General features: G+C 49.0%; 3 protein-coding genes across 5 annotated transcripts; 2 read left to right on the forward strand and 1 right to left on the reverse strand.

The window, feature by feature from the left end:
* Positions 1–456: 456 nt before the first annotated feature.
* Tspan31 (tetraspanin 31) lies at positions 457–3317 on the forward strand. Of its 3 annotated transcripts, XM_076854794.1 has the most exons (6): positions 457–663; positions 1182–1349; positions 1676–1756; positions 2093–2221; positions 2452–2565; positions 2662–3317. In XM_076854794.1, the coding sequence occupies exons 1-6, from the start codon at positions 601–603 to the stop codon at positions 2734–2736; spliced, it is 630 nt and encodes a 209-aa protein (XP_076710909.1). In that variant the 5' UTR covers positions 457–600; the 3' UTR covers positions 2737–3317. The 3 variants fall into 3 exon arrangements, with proteins under 3 accessions (XP_076710909.1, XP_076710910.1, XP_076710911.1); XM_076854795.1 differs by lacking the exon at positions 1182–1349 and having other exon boundaries at positions 458–663; XM_076854796.1 differs by lacking the exons at positions 457–663; positions 1182–1349 and adding an exon at positions 1018–1156.
* Cdk4 (cyclin dependent kinase 4) lies at positions 3306–6291 on the reverse strand. The gene is made up of 8 exons (XM_076854793.1): positions 6097–6291; positions 5433–5669; positions 5139–5274; positions 4859–5026; positions 4602–4711; positions 4195–4245; positions 3930–4065; positions 3306–3719 (listed from the first exon to the last, which is right to left on the reverse strand). The coding sequence occupies exons 2-8, from the start codon at positions 5648–5650 to the stop codon at positions 3630–3632; spliced, it is 909 nt and encodes a 302-aa protein (XP_076710908.1). The 5' UTR covers positions 5651–5669; positions 6097–6291; the 3' UTR covers positions 3306–3629.
* A 3154-nt stretch (positions 6292–9445) lies between these two features.
* On the forward strand, positions 9446–13567 carry Marchf9 (membrane associated ring-CH-type finger 9). The gene is made up of 4 exons (XM_076853056.1): positions 9446–10382; positions 11436–11591; positions 12282–12474; positions 12733–13567. The coding sequence occupies exons 1-4, from the start codon at positions 10026–10028 to the stop codon at positions 13065–13067; spliced, it is 1041 nt and encodes a 346-aa protein (XP_076709171.1). The 5' UTR covers positions 9446–10025; the 3' UTR covers positions 13068–13567.
* The last annotated feature ends 3206 nt before the right edge of the window (positions 13568–16773 follow it).

Below are 16773 nucleotides of genomic sequence, written 5' to 3' on the forward strand. Positions count from 1 at the left end.
TGGCCTGGCCAAATAGCTCAATATTTGTCTCTTTTGGGCGTTCCCCAGAGTGACGCAATAACAAGATAATGGTGTCATCATGAGGTCACCGCAAGACAAGGGGAAAGAGGCGGGGGGGGGCGTGGGGGAAAGGCTCGCCTTCGAGGGGCAGAGCCCTTTCGTCCAGCTTTCGAAACCCCTTTTCTCGCTTTTCCCCTGAGCTTCCCCAGAGCCTCCCACCCCAGATCAGCCCTCTCTCAACCCTAAGCATTGAAAGCTCACTTTCAATCCGGGCCTTTGAAGTTTAGGCTCCGGTGGGTATGAAACAGTCTAGAAACCCGACCCCCAGTTATAAATTTCATCCAATGAAGAAACTAAAGGAGGGACCGGGAGGCGGGTCGGTGACGTAAAGCAGATTTGATTGGCATTCAGGCCATCAACGTCCTGGATTAGCCTCGAGCTTCGCCAATCCACAGGCAGGGGTGGGACCGTGCAGGCGCAGAGAATTAGTTTGGCCGTCTTCGATTTAAAGAGACAGAAGCTGTCGGGGTCCTTGAAGACGGTCCCGTAAGACCCTCCCCCCAAGTCCTTGGGACCAGTTGGGTCCCCAGAGCTGGGGAGATGGTTTGCGGAGGCTTTGCCTGCTCCAAGAATGCGCTGTGCGCTCTCAACGTGGTCTACATGGTGAGATTTTGGAAGTGGGGGAAAGCTTCGCGGCGGAAAGGCGAGTGGGGTGAATCTCTAGGGGACTTCCGGTGGGGAGAGGGGTGTACTGGGGGTTCCGGGAAGATTCCCAGGAACTTCCGGAGAGGAGGGGATTCCTGGGGATTTCCGTGGAAGAAGAGAGACTTCCGGTGATCAGGGGCCTTGTCTGAGGATGGGGGTTAAGAAGTGAAGGCTCTGGGTATAAAGTCCCATCCCTCACTTCGTGAACCGGTCTCTTTCCAAAACAAGTGGTAGACAGCGCTAAGGATTCAATGCGTATATTATTTCCCTTGTCTCCCTATCCCTATCCCAGCCATTCTGACCTACTTTGGAAAAGAGAACCCAGGAAAGCTGTTTCTGTAGCACCCGTTCCCCCATCCCCCACCATTCACGCACCTGGATTGTCCAGTTTTTGCCAGATTCCCTTTGTGATAGCCTTTGACTGTGCTGTATGCCAGAATTCTTTTGAGATGTATCCTGCTTTCTGTTTCCTATAGCTGGTGGGCTTGTTGCTCATTGGAGTGGCTGCTTGGGGCAAGGGCCTGGGTCTGGTGTCCAGCATCCACATCATTGGAGGAGTCATTGCTGTGGGAGTCTTCCTTCTCCTAATTGCAGTTGCAGGACTAGTGGGTGCTGTCAACCACCACCAAGTCCTGCTATTCTTTGTATCCTGGTGTGAAATGATAGGGGCACCTGGGCTCTTGTCTAGGAATAAGTTAGAAAGGGTATGGGACTCTGATTGTAGGGACATGTCTCTTTGACCTTCCCTGTATCATAGTCTGCAAAACAGCAAAAACTGATGTTTCAACTTGACATGATTGTGTAATTTCTACGAACATATGAGAATCTGGTTACTGGGGCTGGAGATGTATCTCAGTGGTAGAATGCTTACCTAGCACATGTGAGGCACAGGGTTTGATCCTCAGCATCACATAAAAATAGTTATATAAAAAAAATCTGGTTATTTTATTCCATTAACTCTTCCTCTCAGTACATGATCATCCTTGGTTTGGTCTTCATCTTCCAGTTTGGAATCTCTTGCTCATGTTTGGCTATTGACCGAAGCAAACAGGTAAGGGGATGCCCTTTCAAGTATTTGCTTGCCTTTCCCCACCTTACCAAGTGGGATTCTGATGTAACTCCTTATTTTTAAGTCTTGACTTTGCTCCCCCAAATCATTCTAGGTCCACTACTTCAGCCATGCGTTTCCTCTGAGATATATGGTTAATTCTCCATGAGGGTTATCTAGAGAACCTGACAAAGCAGACATTTATCACTGTAATTGTGACATACATTCCTTTCCAAAGGATGTTGACTTCTTTTGTTAGAACATGGAAACTGAGACACTTGAACCAAGATCAGGATGTAGGGGAATAGGAGATAACTTCCCTTTGCTTGTATTCTCTAGACAGATGTCATCAATGCTTCTTGGTGGGTCATGAGCAACAGCACCAGGCATGAACTGGAAAGAAGTTTTGATTGCTGTGGCTTGTTCAACCTCACAACTGTGTACCAAGATGATCCTTCCTGCAATGCAGTGAGTTGGTGGATGGGGAAGCACAACAGGGAGAAAAATAGCAACCTAGATCAGGACAATGCCCACATTGGCTAATTTAATTGGAATCTCATTACCTCTTTAGCAGCTTTGTACTGGGACTGTACTGGCACAAGGGGAGATATGGATATGGATGCTGGGAACATAGCTAAGTGGGATTTTGGTTACCAGGGACTTTGCATTATCTGTAAAACACATTTTGTAATCCTCAGATTTGCAAGAACAGGAGTTCCACATGCCAGATGTGTGGAGAAAAGTTTCTTAAGCATTCAGACGAAGCCCTGAAAATCCTGGGGGGTGTTGGATTATTCTTTAGCTTTACGGAGGTAATATTCTTCAGTTCCCTCATACACTCTTCCTCTAGTAAGTGTATCCCCCAAATTTCAAAACTAACTTGTGCTTCTCCTCCTTTGTTCCCATAGATCCTTGGCGTTTGGCTAGCAATGAGATTTCGGAATCAGAAGGACCCTCGAGCTAACCCTAGTGCCTTTCTATGAGACTAAGGACCCTTCTGACTTTTCCTTGTTTTCTCTCAGTTTTTTATTCCTCCCTTTGGGAAAATTTAGGGTCTAAAGCCCTTTTTGTTTAAGAAAAAGGAAAGGCCCTTTGCCACATTCCCTAAAACTAATTGAATGGCTAGGCTTTAAGTCCTGACATATTTTGGAACAAGAGTAAGTAAGAAAGGAGAAAAAACTCCCTGTTGGATATAGAAAAAATATATAAAAATATAAACTCCCAAGTGGATATAGACAGAGCCTGGGAGTGCATGGATGTGGGGTAGAATCAGTCACTCAAAAGCTATTTCTTTTTTTTTTCATTCTTCTACATGCTGGACCACCTCAACATGCTTTGGCCTGGTTCCAAGAGTAAATCAGATGCAAGACCCACTTTGAGAAAGCTTAGTGAACATAAGCCGCCTTAACCTCCAGTCAAAGAGCTCCACTGACAGCCTAGGTCCTGTGTAACTTAATGAAAGAGTCTTTATAGTTGTGCAGGGAAGTTCCTTCTTTTAAGTGGTTTTTCAAATCACCCAATGGCAAAGCCAATCAGAGTAAGAAACATTAAAAAAAAGACCATATTTCTTTGTCTTGTTTTGTTTTCCTGTATAAAAAAAGGACCCCAATATCAAGGTAGGGAAGAGGAGGAGAGATAGACCCCTTAGTGTATAGAAATGGGAGGGGGGGGGCAGGAGAAGGATAAGCCTCAAAAGGAAGGGTGAGTATAAAATTTCATTAAGGCAGCAAAATATTCTCTGTAAAAAGCTGGAGGAGTCTTCACAGCCTCAGAGAGAAAGGCAGAGGTTGCCTTCTCAATGGCGTTTTCTCCACTCAAGTGTCCAGAAGAGGGAAAATGGCATCATCTCTTCCTTCTGTGGCAGCCACTCCAATGCTCACTCTGGATCATCTTCCTTATGTAGATAAGAGTGCTGCAGGGCTCGGAAGGCAGAGATTCGCTTGTGTGGGTTAAAAGTCAGCATTTCCTAAGGGGAGAGGCAAAGGTTAGAAAGCTATGGGGGAAAAACCCTGCATCTCCAACATCCTGGGATGAGCTACTTCTATGCCCCTTTCTGGCCATTCACAGCAGTAATAACTGCAGCCCATCCACCAATAGGTCTCATGAACTACAATGATCTAGGTTCTTACCTACTACATTTCTCATCCCAATCCCACCCCATGCCTGTTACTAGTACCAGCAGCAACTGAGCTCCAGACTCCTCCATCTCAGGCACCACTGACTGCACCGGGCGAGGTCCTCTTGGGGGAAAGGCTCCTCGGGGTAGAGATACATCTCGGGGCCAGTCATCCTCTGGAGGCAGCCCGATCAGGCTGTGGGGACAGAAGAAATCTGGTCAGGACCTTTTCCAGTTCCCCAGGGAAAGAGCCTGTTGCTATCTAGAGCTCAGCAGAAATAGGACTCAAAATGGGAAATTCATTTTCTCCTTGTTGGGTACTTACTCAAAGATTTTGCCCAACTGGTCAGCTTCAGAGTTTCCACAGAAGAGAGGCCTGAGGTGAAAAGATTTAAGTAGTGATCATTTTCAAAGAAAGTAGTGGAATGACTAGTGTTAAGCGGTTCAAAACGAACAGTGATAGTAAATTACTAACTCCAGGAAATTTCAGTGACTCTGGTTATAGATAAAGGTGGTCAGTAATACGCAAGTAAAACAAAGGGCAGAGTGGACTGGGGACATAGCTTAGTGGCAGAATGCTTGCCAAACACACACAAGGCCCTAGTTTTGATCCCCAGCACCAAGGGGATCGATGGGCATGGAGGGAAATATGGGAATGGTATATATAGATAATGGCTGATGAATAAAAGGTTTGGAGAATTTGATACAGTTTAGGATTTTGGGGTTCCATACTTCCGACGAAACATCTCTGCAAAGATACAGCCAACGCTCCACATGTCCACAGGGGTTGCATATGTAGACTGCAGAAGAACTTCAGGAGCACGGTACCAGAGTGTAACAACCTAAAGGGAACAGGAGTGGGTGAAGGTGCTCCTAGTTATGAATCACAACTGTGTGACTGAAGACATGAAGCACAGAACTTCTCAAATACTATACATACCCTCCTACCACCAACCAGAACCCATTTTAGCTCCCATCTTTCTACTGACCACAGGTGTAAGGGCCATCTGGTAGCTGTATATTCTGGCCAGGCCAAAGTCAGCCAGCTTGACTGTCCCACCACTTGTCACCAGAATATTTTCTGGTTTCAGGTCCCGATGAACGATGCAATTGGCATGAAGAAAATCTAGGCCTCTTAGAAACTGGCGCATCAGATCCTGGTTTGGAAGGGGGAGGTACAGACTCACTGGAAACAGACACCATACCTGAAATTCCAAGCTCTAAACATAGATCCCAATCCCTCTCTCAAGATCTACCCACAATACTCACCTTGATGGTCTCGGCTGGCAAGCCTGGTGGTGGTGCCTTGTCTAAATAGGTCCTTAAGTCTTGGTCAACATGCTCAAACACTAGGGTCACCTTGATTTCCCGGTCGGTCCGGGAAGTGGCACAGACATCCATCAGCCTGGCCAGAATAAATGGTCACATATTGCTCAATCCCCATTGATCTGATAACAGTTTCCCATATTCTCTCAGGTTCCCCACTTTTTTTCTGACCACGCATCCCACTTAAAGGTTATCTTTTCCCTTACTCCCACTCCCACCCTTCTACCTTCTTCTCACCGGACAACATTGGGATGTTCAAAAGCCTCCAGGCGCCTCAATAAGGCCACCTCACGAACTGTGCTGATGGGAAGGCCCCCTCCAGCTCCTCCTCCATTGGGGACTCTCACACTCTTGAGGGCCACAAAGTGGCCACTGTGGGGATCACGGGCTTTGTACACCGTCCCATAGGCACCGACACCAATTTCAGCCACTGGCTCATATCGTGAGGTAGCCATTCTCAGATAAAGGGAGACCCTACAATCACAGAGACATCTACCATTAAAATTTCCTTCCAGAGTTAGGATGATAGCAGCATGTAGCAGTAAAGCGATTCCCACAGGAACACCATCATCAGCATCCCATCCCCTTCCCAACAGTCCAGAGGCCGCGCTCAGGTAACACAATGACTCTACCAGCAACTCCTCTGGCCACGTGAAACTGAAAGAAAAATATACGCTTTTCTCTTGGGGACCACTGTGCCGTGCACAAAGGAGATCACACATGGCACATCTAGCATCGACGATTTTACACCCCACTCCCTAAAGTTACACCTTTCCACCACCACAAAGGCCCCACTTCCCGCCCTTGGGCGACCCTTCCAAAAGCAGCCAGCCAGGCGCACGCATCGGAAGTCTTGGGGGGCGGGGACTGGCCCCCATTCCTGAGAAGTGGCGGCATTTACCTCACTGCAGGCCAAGAGCTACGAGGGCAGGCCCGTTATCGGGACCCCGGAGCCGGTTCCTTCGGCGCCATACACTCGAGCTCCGTCCGGGGCAGCTGGACGTTACGGGCGGGACCATAGACACAGGCCGCAGGCTAGAGAGGCCCCCTCTCCCCCACCCTCACCATGTGACCAGCTGCCAAATAGGCGCGCGGAAACGGGGAGGGAGGGGCGAACGCCGGACGTTCGGGACACGTGACTGCTACCCATGCGCAGAGGGTCCGTCGGAGCCTCTTTGAGAGGGGGGCGATGAGGGGAGGGGAGTGTTGAGGGAAGGGGGCCGAGGGGCGACGGTAGCCACGTGACCTGTTGCTATCACACGTGACCGCTTAACATTGCTCGGAGGAGCAGAGGTGTGGTTACGCAGTGAGACACAGGACTGGCTGACAAAACCCGGTCTGTGGAGGGGGGGCGCACGGGGGCGAGGGAGGGTGGAGCCCAAGGCGGTGCCATGGCAACTTGGGCCACCCAGCTTTCAACTTCTGGCTGAAGGCCGAACCTGAGCGCTACTCCAGTCTCTTGCTTGTCTCTCAGCCTCTTCCGTATTGGTGGCCAGGTTGTGGTCCGTGTGAGGATGAGGGATCCGAGTACTAGAGGTGGTGCTGTCATCTTTTCGCTCCATCGCCATGGGAAAACAGATTCTCATTTGGGTCTTTGTTTCACTCATTCATTCAACAAAATTTTGTTAAGTGCTTGCTTCCAGTTTGTAGGTGGTGTTTTTGTTTTGGTTAGGTTTTGGCATCTCAGTCACTAGCTCTCAGAAGCAGTGATAAGGCTGTCTATAAAGATGTAGCCAATCGTGTGATCTTATAAAATAGAGTAGATAATTCCCATGTGAGGACCAAAGTAGGACTTAAAAATGGACAGGAGATAATACAATAATCTAATAGGAAGAGTGGCAAGGTAATTCCCTCCCCTCTTCCCAACTCCCAAACCTCCTAGGGGGTGTTAAAGCCAGAGACTAGATGTCACTTGGCAGAGACAGTTATCGATGAGCTGAACTGGAATACTTGACCTGAAAAGTTCTTTTCAGCACTAAGATTCTGCGGTTCTGTGATGTGTGTGTTGTATACAGACAGGTAGATATAGGGGTGTGCATGTCCAAGGAAGTCATCCTCCCCACAGACCACTATGTAATATGAGAATGACTTGTGCCCCTCTTCAAACCTTATGACTACTCAGAGAGATCATTGTGCTTCCCTCTCTTCTCCCAGTGCAGCTTTCTTACCCCTTATCCCTGCCCAGAAGTAGTTGTTGTTGTTTTCAAAAGGTTCCTGTCCACACACACCTAGATAGAAGAAGATTTCTCTGACTTCTCTTTAAAAATTTTTTTTTGTAGTTGTAGATGGGCAGCATGTCTTTATTTTGTTTATTTTTATGTGGTGCTAAGGATTGAACCCAGTGCCTCACACCTGCTAAGTAAGCCCTTTGCCACTGAGCTACAGTGCCAGCCCATCTCTGACTTCTCTTGTATTATTAACTCCAACTTTATTATCTTTGAGCTCTTTGGGAGTGTGGCCTAAGGGATTACTATCCCATTTGTGGGAATTTGTCTAAAATATGGAACCATATAAAAATTATTTTTTGGTGGGCTGGGGATATAGCTCAGTGGTAGAGCACTTGCCTAGCATGTGCAAGGCCTTGGGTCAATCCCCAGTACAGGAAAAAAAAAAAAAAGGGGGTGGTTGGTTGCTGGGGAATTGAACCTAAGGGCTTGGAATGGTAAGCATGTGCTCTACCCCTGAACTGTACCCGTAGCCCTAAAGTCTGTAACTATTTTATTATCATTTGATTTGCCACTTCTTTTATCCAAATTTGTAATTTCCCTAACTATCTGGCTAACAACGTAAGAGTTCATATAAAGAGAAATGTAAGCCATGATTCAGGGTAAAACAGGAAGACATGTTGCTATAGATTTCTTCTTGCTTTCCATTCTGATGCAGCTCTGGGCCCTTGCTGGCAAGGGCACCTGGGACACTCAAAAGAAAAACCTCCACAGTAGAATTATAGGTGTTTGCCACCATAGTGAGCAGGAGGGTTGAAAGTTTGAGGCTGGCCTAGCCAACTTAGACCCTGTTTCAAAAAATAATAATAATTACACACACACACACACACACACACACACGACTGTGGATGTACCTAGGTAGTAATGGGTTTCTGGGTTCAAACTGCAAAAACACAAAACAACAACAAACACCTCCCATGCCCAGGCTGGAGAGGTAAATATTTTATTGGCTTCCTTCCTAGGGATGGTTGGTTTATATGGCTTTTGGAAGTCTAAGCTAAATGTCTGCAAGTTTGTCAAACTCCCTTCATATACTAGTTCCTTTACCTTCCCCCTATTAAGACTACTGCAGCTTATTGTCTCTAAAACAGAAACTATCCTCTATGTCTGCCTGATTCCCAGCCTCTTTTTCTGATTCATTCATTTGTCCATCCAAAACATTTGAATACTTCATAAAAACATTGCCTCTTCTCTGTCACTTTCTGTTGGGAGCCTTAATTTGGCAGTCTGTCCCTGGCTCCATCTCCTCCTTTCTCCTTAATTACTCTTTTACTAATTAATTTTTTCCCAGCATGTTTGACCCAGTGGGCTCCCCTGGAATCTCTTTTCCCTCAGCTTTGCAAAAGGGGTGAGAGGGAGGATGTTAAGTGTAAAACAGGAAGAAAAAAAAGAAAAGAAAAAAAGGGATTGGGGAGAATTGTTTCTCAGGCTCAAGGCCCCCATAAAAACAAAGGGCTGTGTGTGTGTGTGTGTGTGTGTGTGTGTGTGTGAGAGAGAGAGAGAGAGAGAGAGAGAGGAGAAGAGAAGAGAGAGAGTGTGTCTGTCTTCAGTGTAGTGGAGGTGAAGGCAAGAAGGTATCAGGAAATATACTCCCATCCCTTTGGCACTACTATTTGTCTTGCTCATTCACCTCCCTGACGTGTTACAATGGTTACAATGAAACGCTTCTGTTTCTCTCATAATCCGATTCTATTCCTTTCACACACAGCTCTCTTTTACAGTCCAATGCCTAGCACACTTTTCAGTCTTTTGCATAAGAGTGTTTATTGCTTGAGTCAATCCCTTGCTCAACCTCAGACATTGCTCAGCTCTGTGCACACTCGCATTTCGCATAAACCTCTCCCCCGGTACACCTGCATCCTTTCACCACTTACCTTTTCTTACATTCTCTCTCGCACACACACCCACTCCCACACACACACCTATTCTCCTACCCATGTGCACACTCCCCTTCCTCGGCCACTCCCCTCCCTCCACCCTGCCGGGGCTAGCACACTCGCCCCGCCCCTGGGGACACCTGCTCGTGTGGGGCAGGGCGGGGATGCGCAGCCGCGGCCCCTTATCCTTCGCTCCCTCCCCGCCCCTCCCTCCATCCCTCACCGGCTCCCCGGCTCCCGCCCCGCCCGCCCCGCCCGCCCGCCGCTCCGGGGGGGTCTCCGCCGCCGCCGCCGCCGGAAGGAGCCGCCATTTGCCACCGCCGAGCGCACGGGCCGAGCCGAGCCGGATCCGGGAGCTAGAGCGGGACTGGGGCCGGAGGACGGCGATGGGGGGCGGCCCCGCCGCAGGAGGACCCGGGCGCGTAACCCCGGGAGCCCGGCCCGCTCCGGACCCGGACCCGCAGGGCGCGGCACCCTGAGCCCCCCTCCCGGCCCCCTGCCCCGGTCATGGTTGCCTACCCTGCCGCCCCTGGGCCACCAGCCCTCTCGGCCTCGCGAACCCGGGAGCCCCGGTGGTGTCAGCAGTGAACGGCGTTTGCAGGCCCGGAAGACCCCAGCCCGGCTCGGCTCTCCAGCGCGCGCCCCCTTCCCGGCCTTGTCCCTTCCCTTCCCCCCGCCGCCCAAGAGCCCCCCTTGCACGCCGCCCCCCGCCCCCCGGCGCCCGGACGATGCTCAAGTCTCGGCTCCGCATGTTCCTGAACGAGCTGAAGCTGCTGGTGCTGACGGGCGGGGGGCGGCCCCGGGCCGAGCCGCAGCCCCGGGGGGGCGGGGGAGGCGGCTGCGGCTGGGCGCCTTTCGCCGGCTGCTCCACCCGGGACGGCGACGGCGACGAGGAGGAGTACTACGGGTCGGAGCCGCGGGCCCGGGGCCTGGCCGGGGACAAGGAGCGGCGGACCGGACCCCCGCCACCGCCCGCGCCGCCACCACCGCCCCCAGGCGCACTGGATGCCCTGTCGCTCAGCAGCAGCCTGGATAGCGGACTCCGAACCCCTCAGTGCCGGATCTGCTTCCAGGGCCCAGAGCAGGTCAGGCCTGGGCACCTGGCTGGGCAGGGAGGGGTGGGGGGCGCGCACCTGGGCTGTCCGCGGGGACCGTGAGCAGGGGGCGGGGCCTGAGGAGGCTGGGCGGGACCCAGGTCCTGGGTGGGAATAGGGCGAGGTGGGGCAGCTGGCTGGAGATTCCAGGAGAGTGTTTGGGTTGGGGTGGCGGGGGTCCTTAGGAAGAGGTGGAGCTTTTTCCCGGGAGGGGTCATGATTCCTCTCTCCCATTAATGGGGACAGCATTGTCTCCTGCTCCCCTTAGCCAGGATCGCCATTGACTGAGGGGACCTATGGAGAATGCATCTGTTCCCATCTTCTGGGGAGAGACCAAACTAGAACCCTGCCTCACTATTTCTCCCGCTGGGGCACTTTTCACTTCACATTCTGCAACTTTCTCATTCCAAAGAGCCGCCTTTGTTAAATTTTATGGGCAAAGTTGTCCCGGGATAGTGCCAGAGGGTGTCTCTGTGTAATGAGAAATGATTCCTTGACTAAAGGGGAACATGCTTCACTCCCACCTTCAAGAGTTACCCTTGTGGAAATGAAGACCAATAATCCATTCTAGTCTCCATCAGATCTATGAAATGCTGTACTTTACAATGATAGGATGGGGGAAGGAAACCATTGTTCAGAAACTCTCACCCTTCTGTCCCTCCGCATCTTAGGGCAAAGCCTTCCCTCTAGGAAATATTGAAAACTACCTTTTGCAAGTTCTAGGAAAAGAGAAGGCCCAGTCTTACCCCCAACCCCTATACCGCATTACTTTAGTATGGGAAGTGTTTCTTGAACTCTGACTTCCTTCTTTTCTGCTGCAGCGTTAGCCTTTTGCCCAGTGTTGGGTGAAAGACCTGAGGGGTTTTTGTCTCCCCCCCCCACTTTTGGGGATCAAACCTAGAGCCTCACACATATTAAATAAGCGTTCTACTACTGAGCTACCTCCCTAGTCCAGGTCTGAATTTAAGAGGTTTCCCTCAACAGGAGCACAGAATCAGGTGGGATGGTGATGACTGACAGGTCCTTTCCTCACACTTCCTCCAGGGGGAGCTCCTGAGCCCCTGCCGCTGTGACGGATCGGTGCGCTGCACTCACCAGCCCTGCCTCATTCGTTGGATCAGTGAGAGGGGCTCCTGGAGCTGTGAACTCTGCTACTTCAAGTACCAGGTCCTGGCGATCAGCACCAAGAACCCATTGCAGGTGAGGTGCAAAGCGTGGACTCAGAATGGGGGAAAGCCTTTCTGCTATAGGCATCAGGAAGCCTATTTTATCTCATTTACTCTTTTTTTCCAAAGACACTCCTCCCCACCATTATGGAAGTTTCCTGTCTGTAAATCCTTTCTTCATTTATTCATTTATTCACAAAGACATTTATTGGGTGCCACTTGTATTCCAGACACTGCTTCAGGCACTGGGACAACAGAAAAGGAAAAGAAAGTTGATGATGATGGTAATGATAGCAAATGCAGTGTTTTCTGTTTATCAAGTGTGGTTATACATTAACTCTTTAATTCTTTTAAGCTTCATAATAATCCTATTAATTAGATACATTTTTCCCCATTTTACAGATGAGAACCCTGATGCACAAAGGGATTTAAAAACTTGCATAAGGTTATTCAACCAGTAAGGGATAGAATTAAGATTTGGAATTTATACCTAGATGTTTTGGCTTTAGAGCACTTGCCTGATTCTGCCTTTGTAAAATAAGACAGATAAATAGTGTCAGGTGAGTGTCACATTTTAGGTTTGATTACGGCACAGAGAAGACAGATGTAAATCCTACCTAAAGGATGTAGAGAAAGCCCCTGGAGCCTGCTCCTTTTCAGGATTGCCCATTACCCAGTACTCTGTCCCTTTCTGTGACCATTTGGAGTCTTTTCTCTTGCACAGTGGCAGGCCATCTCCCTGACAGTCATCGAGAAAGTCCAGATTGCAGCCATAGTTCTGGGCTCGCTCTTCCTCGTCGCCAGCATCTCCTGGCTTATCTGGTCCTCACTCAGCCCTTCAGCCAAGTGGCAACGACAAGATCTGCTCTTTCAGATCTGTTACGGCATGTACGGCTTCATGGATGTTGTCTGCATAGGTGAGGGCACCTCTCTCTCCCTTATGTGCTTAGCATCTTCCTTTTAGTCACTCACTTAACTTTCCTGTCTATCCCCTCAGTTTCATGGCTTTGTTTTCTGCCATTGGGGTCCTTAGAGGTATCCTGATATCCCTCCCTTCCCTGCTTCTTCAGGATCCTTTGCAGTTGTGTCTTCTCACTCTATTATGTGTGTTTTAAGGACCTTTGGCCTCAGTCTCAACAGCAGTTGATCCCAGATTTTTTATCCTTCTTGTTCAGGCCTCATCGTTCATGAAGGCTCTTCTGTCTACCGAATCTTCAAGCGCTGGCAGGCAGTGAACCAGCAGTGGAAGGTGCTGAATTATGACAAGACAAAAGACATAGGAGGAGATGCAGGGGGAGGGACAGCAGGGAAGCCAGGCCCCAGGACCTCACGGACGGGCCCCCCCACTGGGGCTACCAGCCGTCCCCCAGCTGCCCAGCGCATGCGGACGCTCTTGCCTCAGCGCTGTGGTTATACAATTCTGCACCTCCTTGGACAGCTGCGGCCACCAGATGCCCGTTCCAGCTCCCATTCTGGTCGAGAAGTTGTCATGAGGGTCACCACCGTCTGATCTGGATTCCAAGAGCAGGGATCTTAAGTCAATGCATCAGCCAGACACAAGCTCTCATGGCTGCTGGAGGAACCACCTGGACAAGGTGTTTGGGGCAGTGGCCCCCACCACTGAGGATCTTTGTGGGCAGCCTCAGGCTGGAGACATTGTCTGTTCTCTACTGCCCACTGAGTAGACACCTGGATGACATTCCAGCCACCATTGACAGCTCCTCATACTCATCCTGAGATGGTCAGTGGGCAGGTCGGGAGAGCAGCTTTTCTTCCCTGGAAGGAACCGTCTTTACCTCAGCTCCTAGGGCCTCCAGCCCCCCCTCACCCCAGCTCCACCATGGTGACTTGGCAAAGGGGGACCAATGCCAGAAGAAAGGGGCTGTAGACCCCCATTCCCCATCCCATGGCCACAGGGCATCTGGCAATAAGACTAGTATACATTGACCTCCCGTTCCCTGCATGAGGGCGGGGGACTTCCCCCTGCTCCATCCCCCATTGCATGGGGGAAGGGCATAAAGAATCATTTATATGCACGTGGAGACTCCTTTCTCATCTGGGGGTTTTCTGGAGGGCTGGGAGGCTTCTGTTCACATGTTGCGAATTCTAAATGCAGCAGTGGGTTCTGAGTTGAAGTTGTGACTCCCACTTGCCAGAGAATAAGTCACTTTGGCTGCTAGATGGCAGTGCTCAATGCTATCTAAGGAGGGTAGACCTGCCACCTTTAAGTTGTGTGATTTAGGAAAAAATCTCTAAGCTATAGTTTTCCTGTCTACCTCATAGAGTTGGAATGAGGATAAACGAGGGACAGGTTGGATGCCATTGCAAAGAAAATCAACAAAGGCATAAATATTTCTAGACTAGTTGATGGTTCATTTATTTCAAATAGTAACTGGTATAACAAATTCCAAAATGTGTTTTTCATCAGGAGTTGCACAGAGCCTTGGAATTTTGTTTTGAGTGGTATAATAGATATGGAAACATGAGGGGTAATAGACACTGCAAATGTGAAGGATGGTGGTTGTTTGTAAGAATAAGAACTCCTTGGACCAAGGATGTAGTTCAGGGGTATAGCACTTGCTTGAGAACTCTTTAGACCCTCTCTCTGAACGTTAGAGCTTGGTGGTGAGGAAAGGTTGGAGATGTCCATCTTATTCTGGAGGTCATCTGAATTCTATTCTTCTCAGGTACTGTGCTTCCTCAGAAAAGTGGTATGAAGTGAATATGGACCCATGGAGGGAGTCCCCCTGACCTATTTTGATGGCAGTTCAGAATCACAGGTCTGATCCTGGTTTGCCCAGTTAGTAGTATTAAGTGGAAGGTATTGTTCTTGGAAGCAGAAGCATAGAGAGGGCTCTATAGGAAATTTGGGTTCCATCCCCAGCACTGAAAAAGAAAATGGGTCAATCCAAAGCCTGGTACCTTTCTCCTGAGGCCTGGGGATTATGTATTATATGAATGATGGTGTCTTTCAAGTGAACCATTCATCAACATTAAAATAATTCCTTCTTACATTGCTAAAGTCAGATCCAGAGGCCTTTCTTATTATTGGTCCTTCTCTTAGGGAAGATTCTGTGCTTCCTCCTCACTTGGGGTGTTTTGGAGAAAATTATTCTCTTCTAAAGGCCCACATATCCTTGGGCAGGAAACCTTGATCCTCTCCAGAAGGGGTCCCAGGTGCTGTCCATGGTGCTGGGATACAGATGCACTTGGAAGCATAGGAATCAAAGCTGAACTGGGGTCTGATTCACCTTGGAATGTGGAAGCATATCACTTCGAAGTTCTGAGGAGATCAGAACAGAGAGAGAACTGAGGCCAATCCCTCCATCTTTCAGTGGGAAACTTTCCCTAGGGATATATCCCTCTATGCCTCCACCTGAGGGAACAGAGGGCCAAACTTTATAGATAGACTATTCACAGAAGAGCTGGTGGGGGCTACATGGGAGTTAGAAATCAGAGTGACTACTAATACTCATACTGGCCAGTAGGGCTCAGTGACATACATGGAACTTCTGTGCAGAGCCTGAGCTATATAGAAACTTAGACACATCCAGTAATAACAGGCATGCTTATACAATCTCCATTTCCACCCTGGGTCCTATAGCCAGGCACAGTGACAGTATTTTTCCCTCTCCTTCAGCACCAATCTGTAGATGGGGGTTGGGACCAGGTCAATGTGGTGTCCTCTCCTTCCCTTTTTCTAACTTAAAGAGATCCTTTTCCAGGAAAAAGTTCATGAGCACTGCTGACCTCTTCAATTGTTCATTCCTTCTTACCTGTGAAAGAGTATGGGTAGGTAGAAGTCTTATCACTGATTCCAGGGCAAAAAGCCCAATAGTAGGCTGGGCTTTATTAAAGCTTAACTGTGCTAAAAATCAGGTCATTTTAGGTTTAAGTTGGGTTTGGTGATAAGGGAATACAAGTGGAGACTTGAGTGTTAAGTAGAGAAGGGAGTTGAGAGGAGGGGTCTCTTGGGTCTTTGTACAAGGCATTGGGCATACCATGCCCTTCCGTAGATCTTGCATGATTTGTTCCCTCCACAGAAGGTCCAATGGTTAATGGAGTTTCTGTGGTCAGGGAGCCATGTCTAAGATGGGGCAGAGGAAGTGCAGAGGAGAAAGACATGTGAAATGAAATTTCACCAACACCCATGTAATTGGAATGGGGGGAAGGACAGGAGAAAGGGGCAAGCCCTAACAAGGGAAGGGTAATTTGGAATGCAGAGGAGCTGCATAGGGTGTTGAGAGTTTTATCTGGATGGAAGATGAGTTAACCTGCACACATTACAAGAGGAGTACTGTGTCCAGCCTCTCGGGGGCCAGAATGCTGACTAAGAAACTAGCTCCTTCTGCCCATTCCAGTGTTCCTACTGCAGTGCCCCGGGCTTCTGGCCACTCTCCCACTCAACTTTCATGCTGTCAGACTCCACATTTCCCTTCCTATGACCCTCTTTCTCTGAAGCAAACTAGTAGTAATTTGTTTCCAGAGAGGGCAGAGTAGCCGTTCTAGGATATCCTTCAATTCTGGTAGTTCAGGTTCCAAAAGACTTCTGTCACCAAAGAGTCAGCTGCCTCTGCCTAGCTCCCCAACCCATTTTAAACTCAGCTCCTACAATTACTTTTCACTACCACCCCCTTGACCTCTTACTGAAAGCAAGACTAGACTTGGCTGTTCCCACTGCAGACAGAAACATGTCAGGCTTTGGATTGCAAACCACTCTTCCAGGGACCCAGACCTCCCATTGCTTTGGCAGTCATTCCTGGGATCTGAAAATCCAAGGAAGGAGATGGGGATCAGGGTCTTGCAGGAAGTGAGAGTAAGAGAAGATTAAGTCAAAAGTCAAGGATAAAACATTTGGATTCTTTTATTCGAAAACTTAACAATATTAAAAATTTTCAATATAAAAAATAAAACAAGACTGGCCCAAAGATATCTCTGCCTGGGAATTAAGTGATGACCAGAGAGGCTGGGCATGGTAGTGTACACCTGTAATACCAGCTACTTGGGAGGCTGAGGCAGGAGGATCATGAGTTCAAGGCCAGCATGGGCAGCATAGTAAGACACTGTTTCAAAGAAAAAGAAGAAAAAGTGACTAGAGAGCCAAGATTTTTTTTTTTTTTTTTAATCACAAACCAGTCTAGGGCAGATTCATCTTCTTGGGGCAAGATGAAGGAAGGAAGAGGGGTAGACATAGCCTGGTAAGCTGTTTATCCCTT

Source organism: Callospermophilus lateralis, chromosome 4 (genome assembly GCF_048772815.1).
Source record: "Callospermophilus lateralis isolate mCalLat2 chromosome 4, mCalLat2.hap1, whole genome shotgun sequence".
NCBI lineage: Eukaryota > Metazoa > Chordata > Mammalia > Rodentia > Sciuridae > Callospermophilus > Callospermophilus lateralis.

Coding starts and splice junctions, on each gene's coding strand:
- Cdk4 (XM_076854793.1), bottom strand. CDS start 5,650: ATGGCTACCTCACGATATGAGCCAGTGGCTGAAATTGGTGTCGGTGCC. Junction 5,275..5,432: donor GAACATCCCAATGTTGTCCG/GTGAGAAGAAGG, acceptor TATTCTGGCCAG/GCTGATGGATGTCTGTGCCA. Junction 3,720..3,929: donor CTGGAGCTCAGTTGCTGCTG/GTACTAGTAACA, acceptor CTCTCCCCTTAG/GAAATGCTGACTTTTAACCC.
- Tspan31 (XM_076854794.1), top strand. CDS start 601: ATGGTTTGCGGAGGCTTTGCCTGCTCCAAGAATGCGCTGTGCGCTCTC. Junction 1,757..2,092: donor CTATTGACCGAAGCAAACAG/GTAAGGGGATGC, acceptor TGTATTCTCTAG/ACAGATGTCATCAATGCTTC. Junction 2,566..2,661: donor TATTCTTTAGCTTTACGGAG/GTAATATTCTTC, acceptor TTGTTCCCATAG/ATCCTTGGCGTTTGGCTAGC.
- Marchf9 (XM_076853056.1), top strand. CDS start 10,026: ATGCTCAAGTCTCGGCTCCGCATGTTCCTGAACGAGCTGAAGCTGCTG. Junction 10,383..11,435: donor GCTTCCAGGGCCCAGAGCAG/GTCAGGCCTGGG, acceptor CACTTCCTCCAG/GGGGAGCTCCTGAGCCCCTG. Junction 11,592..12,281: donor GCACCAAGAACCCATTGCAG/GTGAGGTGCAAA, acceptor TCTCTTGCACAG/TGGCAGGCCATCTCCCTGAC.